General features: G+C 57.5%; 2 protein-coding genes across 41 annotated transcripts in view; one reads left to right on the forward strand and one right to left on the reverse strand.

Moving 5' to 3' along the window:
- Window positions 1-1,748: 1,748 nt before the first annotated feature.
- CRYBA1 (crystallin beta A1) lies at window positions 1,749-15,488 on the forward strand. 9 transcript variants are annotated; one of them, XM_040650036.2, is made up of 9 exons: window positions 1,749-1,889; window positions 3,101-3,293; window positions 4,593-4,782; window positions 5,211-5,275; window positions 5,708-5,824; window positions 6,072-6,190; window positions 7,380-7,521; window positions 7,964-8,106; window positions 8,230-15,488. In XM_040650036.2, exons 3-9 carry the CDS (start codon window positions 4,752-4,754, stop codon window positions 8,375-8,377), a joined length of 765 nt encoding a protein of 254 aa, XP_040505970.1. In that variant the 5' UTR covers window positions 1,749-1,889; window positions 3,101-3,293; window positions 4,593-4,751; the 3' UTR covers window positions 8,378-15,488. The 9 variants fall into 9 exon arrangements, with proteins under 9 accessions (XP_040505970.1, XP_046758257.1, XP_040505971.1 ...); XM_046902301.1 differs by having other exon boundaries at window positions 3,101-3,180; XM_046902300.1 differs by lacking the exon at window positions 1,749-1,889 and adding an exon at window positions 2,025-2,123 and having other exon boundaries at window positions 2,176-3,293.
- The window catches only part of NUFIP2 (NUFIP2, FMR1 interacting protein 2), a 33,533-nt gene continuing 16,548 nt past the window's right edge, over window positions 8,739-25,723 (reverse strand). For 30 of the 32 annotated variants that reach the window (XM_046902664.1, XM_040650437.2, XM_046902657.1 and 27 more), the window contains 3 exons: window positions 21,685-23,403; window positions 17,096-17,128; window positions 8,739-16,743 (listed from right to left, as the gene is read on the reverse strand). In XM_046902664.1, the coding sequence (XP_046758620.1) occupies window positions 16,691-16,743; window positions 17,096-17,128; window positions 21,685-23,197 (1,599 nt within the window). In that variant the 5' untranslated portion in view covers window positions 23,198-23,403 and the 3' untranslated portion in view covers window positions 8,739-16,690. Of the gene's footprint in view, window positions 16,744-17,095; window positions 17,129-21,684; window positions 23,404-25,175; window positions 25,459-25,723 lie in introns of those variants that run through there. The other 2 variants (XM_040650431.2, XM_015295882.4) reach the window with 2 other exon arrangements.

A 25,723-nucleotide genomic window follows, 5' to 3' on the forward strand; every position in this document is an offset into this window, starting at 1 on the left:
TATGCTCAGCAGCCGAGGGAACGGGCGGTAGGAGCTGCATCGCTAATGAGCCAGCACCGCCGACCAGCTGCGCTGCTGCGTGCACCCAACGCAACGCAAGGTCACCGCCTGCTCCTGCATCACCCAGCGCCCTGACCCCGCTCCCGATCCACTCACCCAGCGCCCTGCCTGCCTCGGCTCGAGCTCGCTGCAGGATTATCTGGGTGTGTTCGGGTGGCAGCGTGCATGAGCTGTGATACGGGTGGGAGAGGCGGCCGCCAGCGCCAGCTTCGCCCATGCATTGCACGCGAGCTCCTTGCTGTGATGACCCCCATGCGCTGACCCCAATGCAAGGTGACCCCCCGGCCCCCGGCTCTCAGCCCCCATGAGCCCCACAGGTGCCCTGCAGAGAGGGAGGCACTCACTGCAACTCGGGGCCACTCCCCGCCACGCAATCTCGCCCAACGCGCTCCCGACGCAGGGACCTGCAGCACCAGTTTGCTGCCTGCCCTGTGGTGTTGGTGGTGGGAGCCCACGGCTGGCAGCCCTTTGGGGTCCCCGTGCTCCACTCGTGTTCAGTTTGAGGATGGCAATGGAGACCCGTGCCACAGCTCCCAGCCTCCTCGGCGGATGCTAGCACAAGATTTCCGCACACCAAGGAGATTTAGGGGTTTTCCAACCTCTGCACACTGCCTTGTGGACACCACTGGGATACATGAGGAGGACAGCGTGCTGCCAGCCTTTGTCTGAAATGGGATTTTGGGACTTCCCATGCGGGAAGACAGCGATAGAGGTCACGGCTAGATGGCAAACACAGCCCTGTGCCCGAGAGCTCCAATGCATCACCACGGGGTGTGTGCACCTGGCACCAAACCAGGGCAACCGCACAACATGGGCACTACGAAACCCCACTGCCCGGTGCTGTGGGAAGGAGGGTCCGGGCTCCGGGACACACCACGCAACGGGTCATGGGCAGCACGTGTCACTGCACGGTTTGTGCCCTCACTTTGCAGCACGGCCCTGCTTTGCTATGTCCCCCCCAGCCGCAGCGTGCCCCCCAGCAGGGCCCAGCCCACAGCACAGGGCTCAGCCGCTGCTCGTCACCGGGCAAAGTCCAGCACCGGCACGGCGGTTACACCTGGCTCAGCCCAGGGCAGGGGGTGGGTCCATCCCCCACCATCATGGGACCCCGTGGGCACAGGGACTGGGGCCGTGCCGTGAGCCCACGTTTTTCAGTGCTTGCCCTAAGCGTAGCCGCGGCGCTGGGTGACCAAACGATCTGCATCTCAGGGTTTGCCGGCTGCAAACCGCACTATTTCTGGACGCGTGTCCTGCCAGCCCTCGCCTGCTCTGTATATTGGTCCCCAGGCAAAATCACACGGGGACAAACCCCGCAGCAGCCACAGCCCTGCCAGCCCCATTCTCACCCCAAAGCCGCCCCTCGGGCACCCCGCAGCCCCCCCCCCCCCCGCTGCTGCTGGGTCGGGGAGAGATGGGAGAACGGCTTTAGCATGTCATTCCCTAATGGTGCGGCGGGGGGGGCTGGTGGCAGGCCGGGGGGGTGTGCGGGGAAGCACCCACGCGTGGGGCACCCCCTGGGGACACGGCGGCCCCCCCTGTGGGTCACACCCCGCCGGGGTTTGGGGTGCGGTGCCCCAGCGGGGAGGGGGGGAAGCAGCAACGCGGGCACCGCAGCACAACAGCGGCATTCGCGGCGCGGGGGGAGGAAACGCGCACGCGGGGACGCGCGCACACGCGCACAGCGTTGCGGCCCGGCCCGCGCGGGGGGTGCAGGCGCGGCGGCCCCGCCCCGGTGCCGGTGCCGGTGGAGGAGGCGGCGCGGTGCGGCGCGGCGCGGCGCGGCGGGCACTCACCCGGCGGTGGCGGCGGAGCGGGGCCCGGCGGTGGCGGTGCGGTGCGGTGCGGCGGTGCCGGGCCCCGGCGGCGGCGGCGGCGGCGCGGAGCGGGGCGGGGCGGCTCCGCACCGGGGCGGGCACTGCCGGCTCTGCGCGCGCCGCCCGCTGCTCCGGGTGCGGCCCCGAACGGCGCTGCGCGGCGCGGGACGGGCGGGATGGGGCGGCACGGCACGGAGCGGCTCGGGGTGGAACGGCGTGGAGGGGCGCGAGGGTGCGGGCTGCGGGCGGGTGTCCGTGCTGACCGCAACCCGCTCCGTGAGCACCGGCAACGCGCCCCGAGTGCGTGCGCTGCGGGTGCGTGGGCCGTGATGTGCCCCCGGTGCACGCACAGCCCCAGTGCGCACCTCCCCGCTTCTATGGACGCCCGCTGGTTGTGCCCGCACGGAGGGGGCACCCTGCAGGGCGCACACCTGTTCACAACGCGGGTTGCACACACACCCCCCGATGCCCGCAGTGGGATGCACGCACACTTGCTTTGGCACGCACACATGGTGTGCTCACGCCGTCAGCACAGGGCGCAGTGCTGGGGTCCGTGCAGCTGGCACAGGGAGCTGCTTTGGTGTTGGGGCAATGAGGCCGTGCGTGCTGCTGAGGCACTCCTTTTGGGAAAGGACCAGCAAGGAGCAGCGCTGTGATTCTGCGATGGGAGGGTCACCATCCACGTGTGGGCACGAGGATGGAGCTGGAGGCCCTGGGATGCTGGGTGTCTGCAGGCAGCACACAATCAGCAGCGAGCACCCCCAGCAGCAAGCCGTGAGGCTTTGCTGTGCCCTTCCATTCACGTCAGAGGAGTTTAAGCACAGCCCAAGCCCCAAAAGGCTGTAAAAAGGTCCACCCTGAGCACTGTGGGGGCTTTGAGGGAGCAGGGACCACCCCCTGGACAGCCACAGAGCAGAGCAGTGTGGCCATCAGTCAGACCCTGCAGCAGCTCCGCTCCCTTCTCACAGCGTGCAGGGGCTCCCGGAGCCTCGCACACCTCTGCACAGCCACACAGCTCCACGGAACACGGCCTGGAGCCCAGCACATGCATGCAAGATCCCACCGGATGCCACCAGCTTTCTCTAAGCACGGGGCTGTGCCAGCCATTGGCAAATCCCGTACTGCACGGCGTTCCAGGGAGCAATGGCCCCGTGCTGGGCTGGGGGGAGGCATCTGTTCCACAGCACCATGGGGCTTTGCTAAATAGGTCACTGCTTTTTTTATAGTCTCCAGGATCTAGAAAAACCAGTTGTTCCAGACTGCTGGCGGACCTGGCAACGTGGTGGTGGCGGTGGCGGATCCCCAGGTGCTCTCACTGCCGTTCTCCCCGCTGTCCTCAGCCGAGAGGGTCACAGTGTGAGCGGGATGAGTGGTGGATCCCTGAGCAGCACACTGGGTGTGGCTGTGGAACAGGCAGAGGTGTGTGGGGCTGGCTGCCCGCCGCAGGCTTTGCCCAGGGGCTGTTTGTGGTGTGGCTGCACGGTGCCGTACAGCCCTGCACACCGCTGCACGCCCGCATGCGCCGGCTGCAGGCCGCTGCTCGGGGTGAGCTCTCCCTCTAGTGGCACCCAGCTCCTGGCCAGCCTGCCAGCCCTGCGGGGCTGTGCCCAGGGCATGCCTGGGGGCTGTGGGGTGCTGCGGCCGTGCTGCGGTCTGCACCCCTGCAGCGACCCCTTTGCGAGCAGCGGGACATCTCCCACACCAAATGTGCTGCCATGCAGCAACAAAACCAGCGGCCTTGTCACAGTCAGACCTCAGCGGTGCATCCCTACATTTCTGCTCCACTGCCCTGACCCCCTTAATGTAGGGGGCCACGCACCACCCCAGTCCTGCCCCTAAAAGCAGGGGCACCCCGGCTCCCCGTGGGCACCGTCCCAGCCCTGCCAGGTCCCCACAGGCCTCGCGCCAGGCCGGGCTGCGTTCCGCGCTGACAGGGCGCTTTGTTTTGTGCCGAGCAGACAAAAGGGGCAGTCAGACGCGGGCGGCGCTTTGTGCTGGCGGCCATGCGCTGAGGCAGCAGCAGTCCTCACTGCCACGCTGCCTCCCAGCCCCAGCAGCCTGTCCTGCAGCAGCCATGGCACTCCTGGCCTGCACCCACCATGGCACCCCTGCCTGGCTGGGAAGGGGAGCGGGTCGTGGTTGCCATGGTTACCGTAAGGCTTTGGGCCTAGGTAGGCCTCATTGACATAATTACCCTGGGGCTTCAGGCCCAGGTAGGCCTTGTTGCCATGGTTACTGTGGGGCTTCAGGCCTAGGTAGGCCTCATTGCCATGGTTACTGTGAGGCCTAGCGCCTCTGAGGCCCATGGCGGCCCAGCACCCCCACGGGCCTGGCATCATCTGTGGGCCCTGGGAGCGAGCAGCGGGGACCGGGAGGCCCCACAGCAGCTCGCACCGCTGCCCCACATCCCTCCTATGGTGTGAGGAGGGCTGGAGGTTACAGCCACACCGTGGTGTCCTCGCTGCCCCACAGCACACGGGGCAGGGGGACCCGCTGCAGCGATGCTCCCCAGATGGTGCTGTGCTGCTTCCCACCTGCCCCCGGGCCAGGCCAGCCCCGTGACGGCGCGCTGCATTGCCCCTGGAAAATGCCAGAAGCGTCAAACTGTTGAGTCATTCGCGCCCAAGATTATCTGTACAAACAGCCGTCCCTGATTATTTTTGTTATGATCTTTTTTTTTTTTTCTTTTTTTCCTTTTATTTTTTTTTTTCCCCCAAGAATGTAGCCCGGACCATGGGGATGAGCTGCTGAAATCTCCGGGGATCAGCAGGACAATGCCAGTGGGAGCATTGTGCTGACGGCTCTGCAAACGCTGGCACCGGCTCCGGGCCAGCAGCGCCCTATAAAAGCTGAGCCGCTGAAGTAGGCAGACATGACATGGGCGAAGCAGCTGTACCGCCTGAGCTAGGTGAGTCCTGGGGCTGGCCTGCCCCATCCCAGCCCTGCTCGCCCCGATGCCGCCTGGTGCAGCCCTTCCTCTGCCCCGTGGCAGGAGAGGTGCCCAGAGGGTGACACATCCCCATTGGCACAGCGGGTGGTGGACAGCCCCGTAGCTAGAGGCGGACCCACGCCCGGCTGTGGTATGGCACCTTATTGGCACCCCAGGCTGTGAGCCACGGCCATCTCAATGCTCTTGAGGAAGGAGTGCTCAAGGGAGGCACAGGAAAGGCGTGGATGGGAACGGGGGTCTCGCAGACCCCCCAAGGCACAAGGCAGGCTGTGGGAGGAGGGAGCCCCCACTGTGCCCCTTGGGTTGTTCTGCAGCTGGCGAGGGTCTCATTGGGAGCGATCAAGGGGGTGCTCTGCAGCACCAATTGGTTTTCCTTCCTTCTCCAGACACCTTTCCAGCAGCAAAGATGGCTCAGACAAACCCTCTGCCTGTCCCCATGGGCCCATGGAAGGTATGTCCTCGCATGCCCTGCGTCTCAGGTGGGAGGTGGGGAACAGGCGAGGACAAAGCCAGTTCTCCCTGGCAGTCCTCTTTGCAGTGCCCTGGTCTGGCCGTGCCCTGTCCTCACCAGAGGTGCTGTACCAGGCAGCTGTCCCCAAAAGCCACGCACTCTCATTACCACCCCCTAAGGGTGAAGGCAGAGTGGGCACGGACCAGCAGGCACGAGAGCTATGAAGGCGGTGGTGGGTATGGAGAGCAGACTTGAGGGTGCCAGTGTTGGTGACAGCCCTGGTGACATGGCCAGTTCATGTAGGGAACCAAGAGGGAGAGGAAAATCATACATAAGTGGGCAAAACCCCGCTGAAACACGGAAAGGATGGCATCAACCGCAGCCCCTGGGAGTCCCCCCTCGCCCTTTTCCAGTTAATCCTCTTTGCCCTAGAGCGTTCGGAGCAGAGGCCGGGAGAACCGCCAGCCGCAGCCCTGCCACCTGCCCGTCCCAGAAGGGCTCCACTCCTCTCTCCGGACGGTGCTGCTGCCCCAGGAACTGACCTTAGGGGTGAGCAGGAGCAGAGCGGGGCTGGCATGCGGCTCCCCGACAGCAGGCAGGGAGTGCGGAGCCAGCAGTGCAGGGATGCACGAGGTGCAGGGGCTGCAAACCAGCCCAGGGATGTGCCCAGAACATCCCAGAGCAGTGCCTGGTACTCCTCCCTGGATGGAGCACGACCCCATCTCAAAGAGGTGCTGAACTCCCCTGGGACCACTGCCGCGCTGTTCCCAACTGGGCAGCTCCTTCTCTGTTCCAGATAACTGTGTATGACCAAGAAAACTTCCAGGGCAAGAGGATGGAGTTCACCTCAGCCTGTCCAAACATCATGGAATGTGGTTTCGACAACATTCGCTCCCTAAAGGTGGAATGTGGCGCGTGAGTACCCGGTTCTGGTGGCATGAATGCCTTCCCCAGTGGGAGACTTGTGGGGTGAAGGGTGCCCAAGTGCAAACAGGGCCAGGTAGGTTCACTCCACTGAGCTGGAGCCAGCACTGTAACCGGGGGAAGCCAGGCATGGGGATCCCACCCTGCTGGGCTAGGGCAGCCAGCTCTGGGCAGTGTCACAGGCACCGGGCATACGGGGCCAGAGGACAGCAGCAATACTTTTGGCATCATCCAAAACCGCAGTCTGAGAGCAGCCAGGTTTGCAGCTGTCTTGTGCCGAGCGTGGATGCTGCCTAAGAACACAGTGAGGATCAGGGCTTAGAGAGCTCTTGGCTGGTGAGCTCAGCCTGCTCCCCATTCCTCTGTGTAACCCTATGAAGTACTGCTTCAGAGCTCCATTTCTCACCCCAGGGCCGTGCTCCCTGCTCTTCCTAGCACTATGTGGCTCCCCCACACCAGACCAGAGCCTGCCTGCAGCCCATGCTGAGCTGCCCCAGTCACTGTTAGGGTGTGGAGCAGAGCCAGGCTTCTCCCTGCACGCAGGAATCCTGCCTGTACCAGGCAAGACAGCTCCTGAGCTGCTCTGAGCTGCTGTGCGTAAGGAGCAGTCCTGGTGGCAAACATCCCGCTGGGGCTGGGGAAGCAGACAAGATAGATTTGCGCTGCTATATTTAGGATTTGTAATGCTAATGGGATTACCGCAGCGTGTGCGCTCACGCAGTAATCAGCTCACTGCTCCAGTTGATGTGTTCCCACTCAGGCTGCTCACCTTGCTGACTGGGAGGCTGACTGCAGGGATGGGAGCAGGGCTGAACTTTGGTTCTCAAAGGAGGCAAGAAGTCCTCAAACCCCCCAGCATCTCACATACCCCCTGTGAACAAGTGGGATGTACAGTGGTGTGCCATCCTCCTCCTGGCCCCTAGCCCGGCCTCTGCCTCCCTGCTAAGCTCAGCTGTAGCTGTGCCATCCCCAGTCCCTGTAGTGCCATGACGAGTGTCCATCAGGTGGCAGCCACAGTGACATCCTTTCTGGGGGCTCTGCCTGTGCCCAGCACTGCTTTCCTTTCCTCCACGGCACCTGGGCTGGTGGGCAGATATCAGACCCCAATGCTTTTCCTTGCACCTCCATCTGTGCCCCCAGCAGGAAGCCCTGGCAGCCCTTGCTCTGTTTTGTTTTGCAGCTGGGTTGGTTACGAGCACACCGGCTTCTGCGGGCAGCAGTTCATCCTGGAGAGGGGCGAGTACCCACGCTGGGACGCCTGGAGCGGCAGCAATGCTTACCACATCGAGCGCCTGATGTCCTTCCGCCCCGTCTGCTCTGCTGTGAGTGCCCATGGGCAGCCCCACTCCTGGATTGCGTGGGTTGCAGGGCAGAAATTGCTCCAGGCAGGGCAGGAGCTGCCCTGAAGTTTTATGTGCTGCAGCATCCTTTGTTACTCCAGCACAGAGCCAGGCATGGGCAGGGAGCAGCACTTGGCTAGGGGCAGCACGGCGCTGCATAGCAGCTCCTGAACCCTCAATTTTCCGAGCCAGGAAACCCGGGCAACATCCACTAGGACAAGGGACTGCAGTTAGGAAGGGCAAACCTGCTAGGCCAGGGGCTGTACAGGTGGTCGAGTCTTCAGGGTGGGCCCAGCTCTCCCTCTGCACGGCAGGATCGGCCACAGCAGCCCCAGGAACCCCCCAAACCAGGCAGTAGGGAGGGGAAGCCTTCCCCCACCATTCAGCCCCCCTCACCTCCCTGTCTGCTGCTCTCCCGGCCCAGAATCACAAGGAATCCAAGATCACTGTCTACGAGAAAGACAACTTCATCGGCCGCCAGTGGGAGATCAGCGACGACTACCCCTCGCTGCAGGCCATGGGCTGGGCCAACAACGAAGTGGGCTCCATGAAGATCCCCTGCGGCGCGTAAGTGATGGGCACAGGGCCTGGGCTGAGCAGAGGGGACAAGCCAAGGCCGTCAGCATGCAGCCCCGTGCCCCGTTCGTATCTCATTCCCTTACGGCTGCCTGACAACTCCATTTCTTGCAGCTGGGTTTGCTACCAGTACCCTGGGTACCGTGGCTACCAGTACGTCCTGGAGGCCGACCACCACGGGGGAGACTACAAGCACTGGAGAGAGTGGGGCTCGCACGCCCAGACCTCCCAGATCCAGTCCATCAGGCGCATCCAGCAGTAGCTGCCCGGCGCCCGGCCCCACGTCTGAGCACATCTTTGCAAGGTTTCTAAAGCTCACCGGCTCCCTTTTGGTGCTAATAATCCCCTCCTGAAATAACAACCCCTTCTTGTACTGCAACTGCTTGATGGAACAACACTTCTAAACGGTACCAGCTGCCACAACTGCCAATAAATAAATGTGACTGAAAGAAAAAGATAAAATGGCCTGATGGGTGTTTGCTGTCGCGCGTTGAAGTCACACATCCCCATCCCGCCCCATGCCCTGTGCTCACACCCCCACGGCCACGGGCACTGTGGGTTCCCTGTGCCTCGGGGCCAGGGGATGCTCCCTCAGAGTACAAAAAGAGACACACCAACACCCATAAACTTTAATTTTTTTATTCAACGATTTACATCACTTATTGTCCATCTTAACGTATTCGATCTACACAATTTTTTTTTTCCTGATAAAATAATAAAATTTGGATAAATTTTGAAGACCTGTTGGTGCAGAATAAACAAAATTCAGGTAACTTTTTTTTTTTTTTCCTTTAATTATTTTTTAAAACATTTAGTGTGAAGTATGACATCATTGGTAAAGATACATCATGCCATTACAGCTCATGGACATTCCCTATCCTTACAGTCCGTGACTCCGCCCGCCCCAGACGCAGCTCAGCAGGTTGCACGCTCACTCCTACTGCTGCCCTCTCACCATTGGGAAAATGCTCCTGTTTCAGCCGGGCACACCGAGTGTGTGAACCCATTCAAACAGACCGGGAAGGGGAGAAGAAAACGAAACCAACCTTGACCATTTCAACGTGGACAACAAAGAGGGGCTGCCCCTCTCCGCGGGTCAGAGGTAACTCAGCTCCTGAGCAGCTAGAGCGCAACCCCTGGTGGTTTTAACATGGGGAACTGAAGGATGTGAGAGCTACGGGCAGGGCAGGAGGGGCCGAGCTGGGCCCTGCTCCATCCCACAGCTCTCTACACTGCTGCTAACACTGAAGTATTTGGGGAGGGGGAGAGAGGGGCATCTGTCCCCCCAGTAAACAAGTTGAGGCCCTTCGGAAGCGTGCAAGCTGCCGAAGGTGTGTAAGTACACGTGTGATGGTAGATAGATAGAAAAGCAGCCCTGTTCGGTATGAAAAAAGCCGTCAAGTTAGTACAGGTTTCTGCCATGGCGAAGGAAACGTAAGGAGAAAGGTGCCGGGGTCCTCCTCCCAACTCCAGCCTTCCCCACAAGGGGCTCAGCCACACGCCTGCAGAGCCGGCACCTGTAGCCCAACACACGTCACTCACGAGAACAAAACCAAGAGCAGCTCTTACCCCACTGCCGCACACACACACACACCCCTCACTGCGGGCACAACACCCTGCATGAGGGGCAGAGGGCTGCCATGTGCCAACAGCCCACAGTGCTCCATGCCCTCCTCTGGCACAAGGGCATGGTCACCGTGCAGAGACACGGAGCATGCGTTGACCCAATGGCACGGAGCATGCCCAGCAAGCCAGCTCGCCCCTCTCCCTCCAATTACTAAAGTAGGCTCTTTAAAATAAAAAAATAATATATATATTTATATAGATATACAGAGAGAGAGAGAGACAGAGAAAGCAAAGAGAGACAGGCTACTGAACTGAAGAAGCGCCAGTTTTCTGCTACGCTGTCAGCAAAGAGCTGTCACCTTGCATCATGCCCTCCGCGGTGGGAAGATAACGCAGGCAACGACAGCATGGGAATGCAAAGAGGGCAGATAAGTCACTTCTGGTAATGAGACACAAATTAAACTTTCAAAACATGTGCATAGCTTTATTCATCTGCTTCAAACGAACCTTTTCACAGAGCTTCAGCGAAACCCGAGTGTGCAAAATGCATTTCTAAAAAATAACGCAAGCAAGCTTTCACATTGACAGTGGCAGAAGTACAGAGAGACTGAGGGAGAGCGCATGGGAGGGCAAGGAGAGAGGTGAGGGAACAGGAATTGCACAGCTTCACATCCCAAGTCACTGACTGCACGCTCCACACCTCTACTTGGGCAACGCACGGCGCATTTACTTTTCCTTTAAGAAAAGAACAAATGGGCAAAAAACCCCACAGTAATGTGAACCACAACGTGGAAGGGAGCAAAGCCCTGTGCCACGGAGACCCCGGCGGCCGCAGAGAACCCCGACCCCAAAGGAGGGCTGGTTTTGGACCTCCGCTCATTTCTGTCTGTGGAACAGCAAAGCAGATCCTCTTCCTCCCTCCCCGGACCCTCGGAAGCCGCGCCAACAGGTCGTGTTTGGAAGGACACGTCCCAGCTGTAGGACAGCCTCTGCCCGCCGCCCCACGCTGCGGCTGAGCACACACACAAGGCACGTTCAGGATACGCACACACCTGGGTGTGTAAGAGAGCAAACGCTGGGCAAAAGATGGCACTGACAGAGGGAAATCCCGGTATTTGTAATCCCAAAGCGTTATTCCTATGCTCCTTCGGACCCTCCTGACTCTTCCCTTATGCCAGGGCTCCTGTGAGGATCTCCATAGCATCGGCTCTCCCTTCCTGAAGTCCCGTGGACCCCCCCTGGGGCGGAAGGCTGTGCAGTCCGAGCATCGCTGCTTTGCTTCTAGCCAACTTCACACTGGGATAAAGCATGAAAAAGATATATATATATATAGATAGACAGATTTTTTTTTTTCTTTTTCAGAGATGACCGATTTCCTTCCATAGATGTATTCGGATAGAAAACAAAACACTACAACCAGCGATGAGACAAGAGCTCAATGAGATTTCGGACCTTCCGAGCACCCAGGCGTCTTCCCCACATCACCACCACGCAGGAAGGAGGAGCTGGGCTGGCGCGACCCTTCCAATAGCAGCTTGAGAAGAGGAAGGAGAGAGAGAAACGCACAGTGTTCTTCCAAGGTCAGAGTTCTCCTTTGCTTTGCGTTTGCATAGAAATCCCCGTGGGTCAGCACCAGGGTCGGGCCGTGGAGGGGGCTGCGTTACGGGAGAGGTCGGCTCTCCTCGGGGAGCTCAGGGGACAAAAGTGCATCACACATTCTGGATTTTGGGGGGTTACGAATAGCAGCAGCAGCATTAATCCGTGAGCGGCTGGAGACTCACTCTCAAACGCAGCAACACTGAATGAAATGTCTTCGAGGGAGGTGGGAGGAGGGTCCTTCTCAAAAGGATAACGTGAAAATCAGACTGTTCAGCACAGACAACAAGGAGATCAACCAGAAATTAAAGACGCGTCATCTTATTTACATTAAAAACAAACCCAACAACATTGTTGTTAAAATACCTTATCGACACCTAAGCAAAAAAATACGTGTTTTAAGAATAAAGCCCAAACTCCTAAAGCAGTATCCATTTTTGGATCCCTTATTTAGCACCTGAGGAAAGACCGTCTGGAAAGCAGTTTCTTGTTGTTTCTCTTAAGAAAACAGTACTTGTACTTCTGCTCAGCGCTCACACGTTTGCAGTACACGAGTTTCATACCACAGAAAGAAATGAACTAATTTTTTTTTTCCTTTTTCTTTTTTTTTTTTTTAATTTTTTTTTTTTTTTTAAGATAACTCTACTGGTTACTAAGGCTGTAAGAAAAGGGACACCGCTATCTTACAAAATGGCTTTAGAGCTCTGGACGCGCGATACGAAGCTTTCTGATTAACAGTCGAGATTGATACAGCTCGGCATCCCCCGGACAAAGCACGGGGGGTCCCGGGGCCTTACCCTGTGTGCGATACGTATTGTGCAAATTCCTAAAGCTCTGGGATCTCTTGCCAGTGGAGCAGATTGGGCTCTTCCGCTCCCTTCCCCTCGGTTCTCTGCGCTGGGTTTTGCAGGTGCAAAGGCAGAAACCTTGTTCTCGTGCTGGCCAAAGCCGCGGGGCTCCTTCCCCGGCCACCTCCCAGCCTCACACCTCCGTGTGAAGTTTTGTAGCAGCTTTACATTGGGTTCAGCCTCGTTCTCTCCCCTCCTGACCTCAGTCATCTCCCTTGTAAACAGCCTCTGTACAGAAACAAATGGCTGAGGGCACACAGATCTCCAGGACAGTGCTCCGGCAGCTCCGCGCACCGCAGCAATGCATTGAGAACACCAAATTGAGAGCAAAAGTGGCACGCAGGAAAGCTCCTGGCTATGAGCATCAGTGCTCCAAGCAGCTCCGTGTCAGGGGGAAAGGATGCTACGTGCCGAGATGATGCTCTCCTCAAGGTAAAACAGCATGCATCACAGACATGATTTTGAAGATAACTTATTTTTTTCCCAAGCAGGAAGCAATTCCTGCCTTGGCTGAGCCAGCTGGTGCTCCCCGGTGCCAACCACTGGCCATCACAGAGCAGCACGGCTGGGATCTAGCAGGAATTGGTTTCTGCTGCGTTTCAAAGCTCACAGCATCTGGGAAAGGCAAACAGCAGGGCTGACAGGACAGAAAAGGTGATGGTGAGCAACAGAAACCACGCGCCGGAGCTGGCCACGCCAGCACACAGATCCCAGAAACTGAAGAGTTTGGATTTCACAGATAACGGAGGAGAGTTTACAACAACCAACCCAACCGAACCTCAACACCACAGCGCTGCTGACCCAGCAAACAGGCATAGAAAACGGAGCACCAAGGGGCAGGGGGCCCAAGGGGCTGCAGGTCCTCGTGCTGCTGCTGGAGGAGCAGCTCTGAGCCCTCCTCAAGCCATCACCACCAAGTGTGGGGACCGCTTAGTGGCACATGACCAAGACTTTGCTCAACGGACACCTGCAGGACTTGCTGGAGACGTGGGGAATCACCAAGCTCCAGTGTGCACCAGAGATACCCACAGGCTTGTACACCCTTCCATTGCTCATGTCAATAACAAATCTTGCAAGGGAACCAGGTGGAAAGGACTCGGGGCACCCATCATGAGAACCGAGACGTGAAAGCAGCCCTAACCTGAATTAGTATCCTCATCTCTACAAGAAGGAGGTCACCATCTCACCCTTAGAGCTGCTTTCCAACACTACACATACATAAGGGTTTTAAGCTCACTCTGCTCAGTGTAACAAAAGCAATGGCACAAATAAACACACGCTCGCGTGACGCCAGCACCAGCAGCCCCAGCCCCACACGCGCTCGCCCCACTGGGCTGTATTTGGTTTATGCTACAGTACTAATACTCTGAATCCAACCAACCAACCAGGAGTCTCATCAGTAACACTTTAGCATTATTTAAATGTGCTAAAATTAGTCACAGCTCAATTTTCTCAATTTTCCTTTTTTTTTTTTTTAAACGTTTACACAAAAATAATCAGAAAACAGATTAAATCTTAAGATATTTTTAATAAGTGCTCAGCAAAGAATTGTGTGAGGACACAGGGAGGACTGAAGATGGACAGGGCGAGTTACACGAAGCACAGAGGGAGCTTCCTCTGCAGCCCTGTGTGTCTTGGGGCAATGCCTGCCTGCCCCGCGGCCCTTCATCAGCAAGCCAGAGCTACAAGAGCTCCAAGAGGAGCTCCTATCTGCCTAGTGCTCAGCAGGTGCTGGGAGGACAGCCGGACAACCAGAGGGGTGGTAGGAGAGAGGATGGTCAGGGATACAGCAGGAAAGGTGGTGGTTGTGCATCGGTACCACCGACAGCATGGGGCCAAGAGAGAGAATGTCAGAAGGACCCAACCAACCCAACGCAACTCAATGTAACCCAACACAACGCAACGCAACTCAACGTAACCCAACTCAACTCAACCCAACCAACCCAATGCTGGGCCCGTGCTTCTTTCTGAGCTTCTACCCAGAAGGCAGACGGGGCTGGGGTAAGGGGCCACACACATGTATTTATTTCTAGGCTCGACGCCCCAGGGAGCGAAACAGGTCTTGGTTTTGTGTTTTTTAATGGAACCCAGCCCTTAAGGCGACAAGTGACTACACAAGGCAAATAAATACACAGCAGAGCCTTAAAGCCAGTAAAACAAACTGGAAGCTTTGCAAACAGCCTTTGCAAACACTTTGCTTTTCATTTTGTAAATAATAATAGTAATAATAATAATAATAATAATAAAAGATTTCTTCTTCCTTACCCCTCCCAGCCCCATTATCCAGTTTGTTCAACGCTTTAAAGCTCAGGAATGCCCTGGCCCTTTTGCAGCAGAGCCAGAGGCAATTCCCACTTTTGGCAAGCAGTTGGGAGACTCAACAGAATTCGAATAGGAACAGAGGAGGACTAGATGCAGGGCACATCTGTAAACATGTTGTACATCCGCAAGTCACACACACCCGCAAAGGTGATACAGGTTATAGGTGAAACAGAACTATTTGCGACTGGCCAACCACAGATTTCAGACCTTGGACTGGTACAGAACATCACTACTATATAGCACCATACCGGGTACGGCACTGTATAGTACTGTATACATAAATGGAGTAGGCAATCCGTAGTCAAACTTGTAAAACTAAGCATTGCAGAAAGCTAGCGGTCTTACAAAAGGTACAGAATTCAGTTCCATCGTCCCACCGTGAACCTCAGCGCTTCATCCAGGAACAATCTCATTAAAAGAACAAAAGCAATTAAAAAAAAAAACAAAAACGCATGCTACATACTCGTAGTTCAAAACAAAACGAAACAAAAGCGGATAAATCTAAGCACAAGGGGTAGGCAAAAGCTTTGGGCTTCTCTGCTTCCTGTAATGCCCCCGGGGATCCAGACTGGTTGGAGAACAGCCCTCTGGTGCCCTCAGTTGGACCCAGGGCACTTCCACCTTTCCACCTTCACCAACCCAGGAACCACCAGCCTGGATGGCCGGGACGTGCTGCGATGGGACAGAGCGGGTTACACAGCACCACTGCCTGAAAGCTCTCCTTCTGGTTGGATTTCTTTTCTTTTTTTTTTTTCCTTTTTTTTTTTCTTTTCTTTTTTTCTTTTTTTTTTTTCTTTTTAAATTATTTTCATTCCTAAGTCCTCTTTTTTTTTTTTTTGGTAATAAAATATACTTTTATTAAGAGATCATTAGAAGCAGAGCCCGGAAATACACAGACTACATTAAAATATAAAAGAGCATTTCCAAGGGCAGGTGCAGGAAGCCCGGCCATTGGCGTTCTATGGACAAATCGAGGAGGATTCAAATTCCCATTTTTCCTTCTTTTTTTTTTTTTTTTTTTTTTTCATTTTCCAATTTTTTAAGAGAACCAAACCAAACCAATTTCGTAAGGGTGAGAGTTAGCAGAACTCGATTCTATCTCAGTTTTATCATTGAAATCTGACTCAGTTTTATCAATGAAAATGGGAAAAAAAATCCAGCATATTTAGTGTTAGGAGACAGACACAGCAAATATGAAGCACCTACGGTTGAAAGCAAGAGATTTTTTTTTCCTTTTTTTTTTCCTTTTTTTTTTTTTTTTGCTGTTTTTTTTTTTTTTGCTCCCAGTTATACAATGGCATTAAACTGTGGGAACAGTGGTGTTTGTTGGTTTTTTTTTTTTCTATTTTTTTTTAAACCATATTAAATGCCTAAACCAATTACTCAGTTTTCCATGTTGTCTTTTAAAACAGAACAACTCTTCAGTTGCAATAGTCCAAGGTGTAACCGGAGCCAGGTCAACGGTGTGACTTCACCATGCATCCTAGAACTGCAGTATGACCGTTTTTCCCCCCAAAAGAATGATGCTTTAAGACAAATTTCCCAGAATAGGGCTGGCTGCTTTACTCCTGGCAAAACATGCGTTTAGAATTCTCTGGAAAGAAAAAAGAAAAAAGAAAAAAAAACAAAAGAAGTCTGCAAACTTCAAGGTGTTTCTCCAGCGTTCAATGGAAAACAAAACAGGAAAAAAAAAAGATAAAACAAAAAAAAAAAAAAAAAAAAAAAAAAAAAACCAAAAAGGGGAAGGGGAGATGAAGGATGGTGGATCATCCTGATTTCCCTGTGGTTAGTGTGTCATTACAGTCACAGAACAAGAGACAGAGACCTCATCAGGTGGAAATGCCTCTCCAGTGGGTTGCTGTTGCCCATGCAGACGACAGCGGGAACTTTAGAACCGGGCTTGCAAATTGAGTCTGTATTCGTTAATCACTTGCATTCACTCTTTAAACAAAAACAAAACAAAACAAAAATAATGGAAAAAAAAATCTATTCAGTACCGGAGATTAAATAATCACGTGTGTAGTCTCGTTGAAATAATTTTTCCGATTCCTTAAGAAGTCTAATTACTTTCAGTCGCCATTTTTAAATAACTATATTATATATTTGTATATATTATCCTGTGATTCTAATTACGGTTCCTCTGCTGCACTGAAGATTTAGAAGGAGCATAAAAGCCTTTTGTCCCCCACGGACAGCACAAATGCTGCAGAAAGGTTATAACAGGCAGTCTTGTCTTGCTACCTTCATTGATCCGGGTGATCCATGGCTTCGTCGTAGGTGATTATCCTTTTGGGATCTGGAAAGGAAGCAAAAACCCTCAGTTTTTGACGAGTGCCTCCCAGGACCTGAGGCACAGGGCCTCCTCCTGCATCCTCCCCATGATGTGTTTGCAGATGAACTAGGGGGACGTACAGAATCTAATGCTGATTCTTGAGCCCAACAGCAGAAATACAGAATGATTACAGCATGGACATGCAACAGACTCATTCGAATCGCTTTCTTTAGGCTCCCAGCACTGCTGCCTGTCCTGGCTCTGAGACCCAACATGGACAAACCCAAGGAGATGCAAACAGGACCAAGCGCCGCTGGACAGCGACACAACCAGCATGTGAGGATGGGGCGGCCGTCATTCCCTCCCATATCCTTACCTTGCTTCTGCAAATTCCAAACCGCTTCCATTTCTGTGGAAACAAAACGAGAAGGCCATTATTGCACACATCCATGCACCAGTAGAGCCCACCCCAAGCACTCAGCCCGGCAGCACCTCCCCAAAGAGCTAGCAGGACTCAAAGAATCCAGCAGCAAAAGGTACGGCCGCAGCTATAACGTGGTCTACAGCATCAGACGACCAAACTCAGCACCAGCGGTGCCACAAATCCCAACCCAACTCCAGCGTGTGCAGCTTGGTGCGATGCTCTGGGATTTGCTGCTCTATGGCGCACAAACCCAAAGCGGCCCCAAAGTTCTTGCAGAAGGAGCACGTGCCTTCGTTTACCTACAGAATAACAAGGAAGGTAAACGCTCTCCTCATTCACATTAAGACACAACAGAAAGCTGTTCCGTTTAAATTAAGCCCCTACAAAATTGTCACAATGAGTCTTCAGAGACCTATTCAAAATAATGATAGTTAGCCGCTATCAGGCTGCATTTATGAGCCGGAATATTTATGAAGACACCAACTGCAGCCTGTGCTCAAGTCAAGGAGACCACACTGCAGAAGAAGAGCATTAAACAGGAGCACGAGCTGCAGGAAGGATCCCCAAGGCCTCCCCCTCTGCCAGAGGGAGCACGGAACACACAATGATCAAACAACACCACGCGCTGCCCGGGGACAAGAGCACAGCAAGGCAGTGGGTGAGGGAAGAAAAAGCCCTTGGCCTGGGGTGTGGGCTCCCCAGCTGTAAGACAAACCAGCTCTAAGACCACCTCCAGCTGAACCCATTCACCATGAAGTTAGGTGCGTTGTGTCCTAAACATCACCAGTTCTGCAGCTCTCCCCAGAGGCAGAGCTCACCCAAATTCTGGCTCCCCAGCATCAGGACAGCGGGGAGCATAAAACTCAGAGCCCACAGCTGTATCTTAATACCAGAGCTGATCTCTTTTGGTCCATCAGGAACCACAGGAACCGAACTGCTTACTTAACAATACGCAGTGAGGTGCTACTAGACCCTGAACAACCACCTCAGTGCATCAGAATTCTGCAGTCTAGGTGAGAAGCAAACCCTTTTCAGGCTTCAATCTTCCTTTGCAGTGGGAGCGTCCCGCACATCCCAAGGACTGGATGGCAGCAGCTGGAGGTGCTCAGCCTGACCCATTCCTAAACCACAACACCTGGCTGGCAAAGTGGCACGCTCCCTTCCTGGCAAGTTGCAGCCTGGAGGACACACCAGCCTCAACCTCTCGCCCAACCTGGCAGCACATCCTGCTCTATTGGGAGCCAGGGTGGAACGAGGTGACCTCCAACACAGGGCAGGCAGCCCAGCAGCACCCACCTGCACCTGCAGGTACCAGAGCCACCTCTCCCTGGCACCACCCCGGAACAAAGGGGCTGCAGATTGCTTTGATGTCCGGAGCACTGCAGCAAGATTCCTCCCAGGCCAATAAACTTGATAGCTGGATTGGTGCATAACCTTGGAGGGGAAAGAAGTCTGCGTGATAACTTGCTTGGACAGGCACTTGGATATGCATTTCCCTTGCCAGGGAGAATGCTCCTACAAACAAAAGTCCCCACGCTGTGCTATGGTGGTAGTTCTTCACTGTTACAACCTAGCACACAAACTGACAACCTCACCCAAATTGAACAGCTTAAGAATAACCAGGAGAGACCATCCTCACCTGAATTCTCACTATCTGCACAGTGCAACCGTTAACTTTGGGAAACAAAGCAAAGATTCAACATCTGATGCCACAGAGCCTCACGGTGACAGCGCTGGGCAGTAGTTCTGCCAACTGGAAAAAGCAGAGCCTTGAAGAATTACATCAGCTTCTGCCCCGCAGCACATCAGCAACCGACGGAGCCCTCACCCCTTCCCACTGAGGGGGAAGGAAACCGAGGCTCATCCCCCCCCTCCCCGATGCAGAGGATGGGAACTGCTGAATTCACAGCACTGCTGCTTCTTCTGACCCAGTTCCCCATTCCGCCGCACGTCACTCCGCGCTGCCCCACGCTCCTCGCTCCATTTTGCACGCCGCTCCCCTGCTTCTTCATGCGAGCAGGAACAAAGCAGGGCAGGCAGAAGCATGGGGCAAGGCAGGAGGAAAACAGCTGCAGTTTCCTCTCTCCTCCACTTACGCTGGTTTTGCTGCCGTGCAGCTGGAGCAGAGCTTGCCTGTCCTCCGTTGGACAGCCTTCTCTGGAAGGAGAGGACCCAACCACCTGTTTGCACCAGGTCCAGCCCCAAAATGAGCATCTGAGCAACGCCACACTGGCACAAAGCTTCAGTTCTACCCTGGGGGGGGAACAGAGCCCATAAACGACAGCATCACTCCCACCGGTCCTCGTGGGCTCCCATGGGCAGCTCGCAGCCCTGCCTCCAGCCAGATCACAGCTCCAGCAGCACGGAAATAACTCACATCCACCTCGCTACGTTGGGCACGGCACCAGCGAGAGGCACACGCTGTCAGTGAGGGCAGTGCCCCGAAGGGCCGCGCGCTCCGGGCGGGCAGATCGGATGGCCGTGGGAAAAGGGAAGCGCAGAGCAGGAGTGCAGAGGAAGCACCACAAAAAGCATCCAAGAGCAGAACACGAGTGTGCACCAGCAGCTGTAACCAAGGGGTCTGCAGTGCCCCCGCGGGAGGCAGCCTGGGCGCACAGCAGCCTCCCCATAGCTGATGTGCAAGCCAAGATGAGGATCCACACGAGCCGACCACAGATACTGGGCAGGCTGGAGCACTGCAGCTGCTCATGCCAAGCCCAGCACTCACACCCCGAGTCCCACCCTCTCACCACAGGCAGCCCACACTCTCGTGCTCTGCTCACCCCATCCTTGCCCCACACATCCATAACCCCGCAGGAAGGGCAGATCTGGAGATCAAACCATTGAGACTTTGCTCGAAACCAAACAGATCGATCTGGAGAGGGAGGAGTTCGTCCTTCTCTTGAAATCCAAAGCAAACAAAGTGAGGACAGATCCCCACAGCCCAGAGCAGGGCGGAGGGCACTGCATCTTGTGCAACTCAGTGCGTGGAAGTCCCTTCCTCCTGCACGGGGACGTGAGGGGACCTCAGGGAAGCAGCCCCAAACGAACGGGAAACGGCATGGGAATGAACTGCCTGCAAGCTGTGCCTCAGCAATCCCTGAGACCAAATCCCTGGGCCAAATCCCTGGTAGGCTGTGACTGCCAGGCACCCGCACGGCTCTGCTCCCAGGGCTGCGGCCACAGGGAGACAGTGGGGACTTCCCTTAGGCACGGAGCAGGGGAAGCTGCTGATCCTCCCAAAAACCAAACTCAACCCACAGCGAACACCAAAATGCAACATTTGGCATCGCTGTAGGTGTACTCAACCCTTCATCGCCCCATGCTCTGTAAGCCAGCAGCTCCTGGACACCAAGGAGAGGGATGAGCTCAGGCTGCCGGAGCAGCCCTGTGCTAATGACACCGTGCAGCTCAGAAGCACCCAGAGCAGAGGAAAAGGAAAGAGCAGAGAGCAGCGTTCGAAGGGGTGATTTAGGTGTCCACTCCTGCCAGTGCATGTAATTAACCTCTGTGCTCAGAAGGAATAAGCAGAGCCAGGCTTTGAAGTTAACACCTCCCGAAGAGGACATGGGAAGGGAGTGTTCTTTATTTTCCTGTTGTTACTATTGTTTTACTGGGGTCTTTCACGCAGCGAGCAAGCAAGAAGGGGAGAGACAGGGCTGCTTCTGCACAGCAAAGTGCAGGCAGACTAACAGAGGCGAACCAAAGCGTCGATAAAGCAGCAAACTTAATAAGAGAAGTGGAGCAGGGAACCTCGGCTCCCTAACACCGCGCCAGGAGCAGCAGGTGAGAGCCCCGGCCTGCGGGGCTGGGACCAGGGGTGAAGCAGAAAGGAAAGCACCCTGCAGGCTTCGCTCTGCCCTGTTTGCTGCATCCGCGCTGTACTTCAGTCGCTGCAGCCTGAAAGGACTACAAAGGGGCTCCGTGAAAGCAGTAACACCATCTGAAAGATGCGCCCTACAAAGGGAGGGAGGAAATTCAATCTGCAGCTTACAGAAGAGATGAGAGGCGGAGATTTGCTGCGCTGCCGCCACCATACTTTTAGAAGGATGGGGGAAAGGTGGGGGGGGGGGCTACAAAAATAAATAAAAGCAAGAAATTGATCACACCGTGAGAAGGGAGGGACGCACGGGAATAACTGCCCTCCTTTAAAGCCACGATCTCACGGCCCCATCGCCCCGGGGAGCAGCTGCAGCACACAGCCCTATGGGTGCCGGGGGAGCTGCGGCAGAGCAGAGCCCACACATCCATCCCTGCCGGCGCTCAGGGAGACCTGTGTGGTCCGTAAGGACTAAAAGGAGAACAGACCAGCAGCCGACCAGCAGCCCAACCAACTGCCCGTCGCAAAGGAGAAACGAAACAGCTTTTCAAGGCCCTTCCCCAGGCTGTGGCCGCCGTTTGGTACAGGCAACCAAAGGCTCCTTTCCAAAACAACCAGAAGCGCTGTAAGAGAGAGATCACGTTATTGCATTGCACCGACAGAGGGGAAAAGCAGCACAAGAGAACAGAGCACGCCCTTCGGCAGCGAGCGAAGCCATTACCTTTAGTGTGATATTTAACAGCAGCACTCAGGTCAAAAGAACCCCAGCTATCTTTCCTTTCTAGGCCTCTCTGGTACCCCTGTTCTTTGGCGGAGCTTAACAAATTGTTCGTGGGAGAGGCCAGAGGGTTCTCTACTTCATAGTCTTTTGAAAGAAACACTAAAGCACCTTGGCTGCCGGCGTCTGCCTTTTGCAGCTCGCCGGGGTGATGCGGCTCCGGGGCTGCACCGCCGCCCTCCCCAGCAGTCCCAGGCTTTGGGGCGGCGCTGAGTGCTGGGGATGGGTTAGTCCGTTTGTCCAGCTCGTACGCCTTGGGGAACGCGGGCTGCTCGGCTCCCGAGGGAACGGCTTCGGCACCGTGCGAGCCCGAGGCGGCGGGGTATTCCCCCTGAAACGTCACTTCCATCGACGGGTTATCGGCAGATTTCCCCGCCGCGGCCTCGGGGCCGGCGCTGGGCTCGTTGATGAACGACAAACCCCACTGGTTCTGGAAGATATCTCCCAGGTTCTGCTGATTGGCCTGCGACGGGAAATCCACTTGAGCCGTACCCAGCAGCGCCGTTTGCATATCGGAAGGGTAGATGAAAAGGTTGGATTTCTTCTGCTCCGCAGCCGCCGGGGCCGCGCCGACGTCCGGGGGCACCGCGTCCGCGGGGGCGGGAGGGACGGCGGCAGCGGCGGAGGCGAGCAGAGGCTGAGCGCCCGGGGGGTACGCGGCGCCGTCCGCCCCGGCCAGGAGGGGCCCGTTGGAAAAGCCGGCAGAAGTGACGGACTTCATAGCAGACATGGGGACCTGGGACAGCCGGCCGGCCGGCGCGGGCTGAGCCTCCCCGGCAGATGACGAAGACGACGACGACGACGATGAAGACGCAGACGGGGGCTGAGCCGCTTTGTTGAGGTTTTCCTTAACTTTGCTTGCATAACTTATTTTGGGAACGATTTTAGCGCTGCTATTGTCCACTGGGAAAACCGGGGGCGGTTTAAATAAGGTCCACGAGTCCTCCTTGGACGCGGCCGGCGAAGCGTGCTTCCCTTTGGGCCGCTCATCAAACTTCTTGCCGCCGATCCCAGCTTTGGCATCCGAGTTCTTCCTCTGCACATCGCTGAGCCCGGGCCTCCCCCGGCCCGCCCCGCCGCCCCCCGCCTCGTATTTCCAAACGGGCTTCGTACTTTCGATCCGGTTCCCCTTTTGCTCGCTATAATCGGGCTTGAAACTCTCCAGTTCCTGTTTCAGGGCCGTGCCGACCTCCTGCTGCACCGCTTTGTCCTGCACCAGGTTCAAGCTCTCGCAGCCCTTGGCGCTGTTGCGGCGGCCCTTCCGTTTCTTTGGGGTGGTGTAGCCGCTCTCGGAGCCGCTCCCATCGTTGTCGGCCCCTTTGCCCACGAAGCCGTTGGTGATGTAGGCGGCACCGCCGCTCACCACGCCGTTGGGAACGGACAGCCCGTCCTGTTTGTCTGCAGGCTGACCCTCCCTCGCTTTGCTGTCGTAGGGCTTCTCATTCTTTTTGTCCATGCTATTCTTCTGGACGAAGTTCTTGGGTTTGATCGCGGCTTTCCCCAGGGAGCTGCCCTTCACCGACGGCTTCGGGGTCACATTAGCGTCTGCGAGCTGCTGGCTGCCATTGGGCACCCTGGACGTGGGGCTGGCGGTCTCCTCCGAGCACAGAGCCTTCAACGACACCTCTCTGTCCCCCGCGTTACCGTTCAGCTCTCCATAGCCTGGAAGGAACCGAGAAGAGACAAAAGAGCAAAGATCAGAACGTGCAGCGTTAAACTTCTGCGTGCAAAAAGCTGCGTCCCATTTCCTCAAGGCGTTCCGAGGTAGGAAAACATCAGCCCTCCATACAGCCATCACAGAACCGCGGGATGGCCTGGGTTGCAAAGGCCCACAGTGCCCATCAGCTCCAACCCCCTGCTATGTGCAGGGTCACCAACAGCAGCCCAGGCTGCCCAGAGCCACATCCAGCCTGGCCTTGAATGCCTGCAGGGATGGGGCATCCACACCTCCTTGGGCAACCTGTTCAGTGCGTCACCACCATCTGGGTGAGAAACTTCTTCCTGATATCCAACCTAAACCTCCCCCGTCTCATCTCCAAGCCATTCCCCCTTGTCCCATCGCTTGCCGATCCATGGCACCGCCATCCATGTACAGAGCTGGGAACCCCCAAAAAGAGCCGAGCGCCACTGAGCCACGGACAGCCCTGAGATGGCACCGCGTTGTTCAACACACGGAACAAAACGAAGCGGGAGGAAACAGGGATGAGAGGAGAGGAAAGGGGAGAGGAAAGCGGACGGCCCTACGACCCGCTCGCAATCCGGAGAGTGATTTCATCAGCGACCATTTCCAGGTCAGAGGGAGGAAATTCCCAGGATGCTTCAAGAGGGGCTGCTCCGCCAGCAGGGAGCTGCTGGGATTCTGGCCCTGCAGCGCCAGGCCGGGCCCACGGCACCTCCAGCACGGGGAGCAGCAGCGCTGGGGGGGGGGGGGGGGCGCGGGGCAGCCCAGGGGCAGCGCGGGCTGCGCTGCAGTTTGGGGACGAACGCTTTGGTCACTGCTGGGTTGGGGGGTTCTCATCTTCCCGTCCCGGAGCCTCAGACGCGCGGCAGACGTCGCCGCTCCGGGTTTGAGGAATACGGGAATCCTCGGAGGGACGGCGCGGCCCGCACCGCCGGGAGGGCTCGGAAGGGCAGCGCCGCACGTGGTTACGGACCGCACGGCGGAACGGGACGGCAGCGGGGCTGCACCGCACGGGACGGACGGCGACGCGCAGCGCCACGCCGGGTCGGGTCGGGTCGGGCCGTGCGTGCGGCAGTGCCCGCGGGCTCCGCCATCGCCCCGCGCCGAGCTGCGGCCACGCGACCATCGCGGCCCGTGGGAGCAGCGCGGCGGGGCCGCCCGGCGTGTCAGCACCTTCAACTCCGGAGAAACGGAGGCCGCCTCCGTTTGCTCCCCGAACCAACAGCCGGGGCCGGGGGGGGCGCCGAGAAACGGGCGTGAAAACGGACGGGGCGGCGCGGTGCGGGATTTGGGGGGGGGGGGGGGGGCGGTGAGGGGGGTCACGTCCGGGCGCGGCGGGCAGCCCCGCGCGGTGCGGTGCGGTGCAGTGCAGGCCCGGCCCGGCCCCCCCCGCCCCCCTCCGCGGCGGCTCTCACCGCCCCACGAGGGGTACCGCCGCGCCGCCCCGCGCGCTGCGGGCTTTCGGGCCGCGCCCTCCGCACCCCCTCCTCCCCCTCTCCACCCCCCACCCCCCCACCGGTCCCGGCGCGCCCCCCCCCCCGCCCCGCGCCCCGCACCGCTCCGCAGCCCCACGTGCCCCGCGCCGCCCGCAGCCGCGCCGGCTCCAACATGGCGGACAGGAAGCGGCCCCAGCGCGGCGGAGAAGCTTCCAGCCGGGCCGGGGGAGGCGGCGGCGGCGGCGGAGGAGGACGAGGACGAGGAAGGCCCCGCCGCCGCCCCGCCAAGGGGACGCCCGCCGCCCCCCGCCCCGCACCTGTTCTCCGCTTGGGCCCCTCCGGGTGGCGGAGCGTCGCTTTGGGCTGGGCCCGGCCGTCGGGCGGCGGCAGGAAGGCGCTCTGCGGGTAATAGCAGAAGTGGCGGTGGTGCGGGTGGTGGTGGTGGTGGTGGTGCGGGTGGTGGTGGTGGTGCGGGTGGTGGGGGGGCTGCTCCTCCATTGGGGGAGGGGGGAGGGGGGGAAGAGGCTGAGCGGGGCCGGGCCGGGCTGGGCGCTCTCTCGCTGCTGGGCCGTGCGGCGGAGCGGGGACGCGGCTCCGGGTGGCGCGGGGGAGGCGGTGGGGGAGGGCTGCGAGAGGCAGCGCTGCAATCAGAGAGCGGCGCCGCCCCGCGCCCCGCCCCGCAGCGACACGGAGCAGCGGAACGGGAAGCGGAGAGCCGGGAGAGGGGCGGCCCCGGGGAGGGGGGGGGGCGGAGGGGGAGAGGGGGGGGTTGGGGGGAGCGGTGCGGTGGGACCGGCGGTGCTTCTGGGCGATTCCCGAAGAAACGGGGGAGGTTTGGGGGGAACGGCGGAGGAGGGCGATGAGC

The sequence above is a fragment of the Gallus gallus genome, chromosome 19 (genome assembly GCF_016699485.2).
Source record: "Gallus gallus isolate bGalGal1 chromosome 19, bGalGal1.mat.broiler.GRCg7b, whole genome shotgun sequence".
Classification (NCBI taxonomy): Eukaryota; Metazoa; Chordata; class Aves; order Galliformes; family Phasianidae; genus Gallus; species Gallus gallus.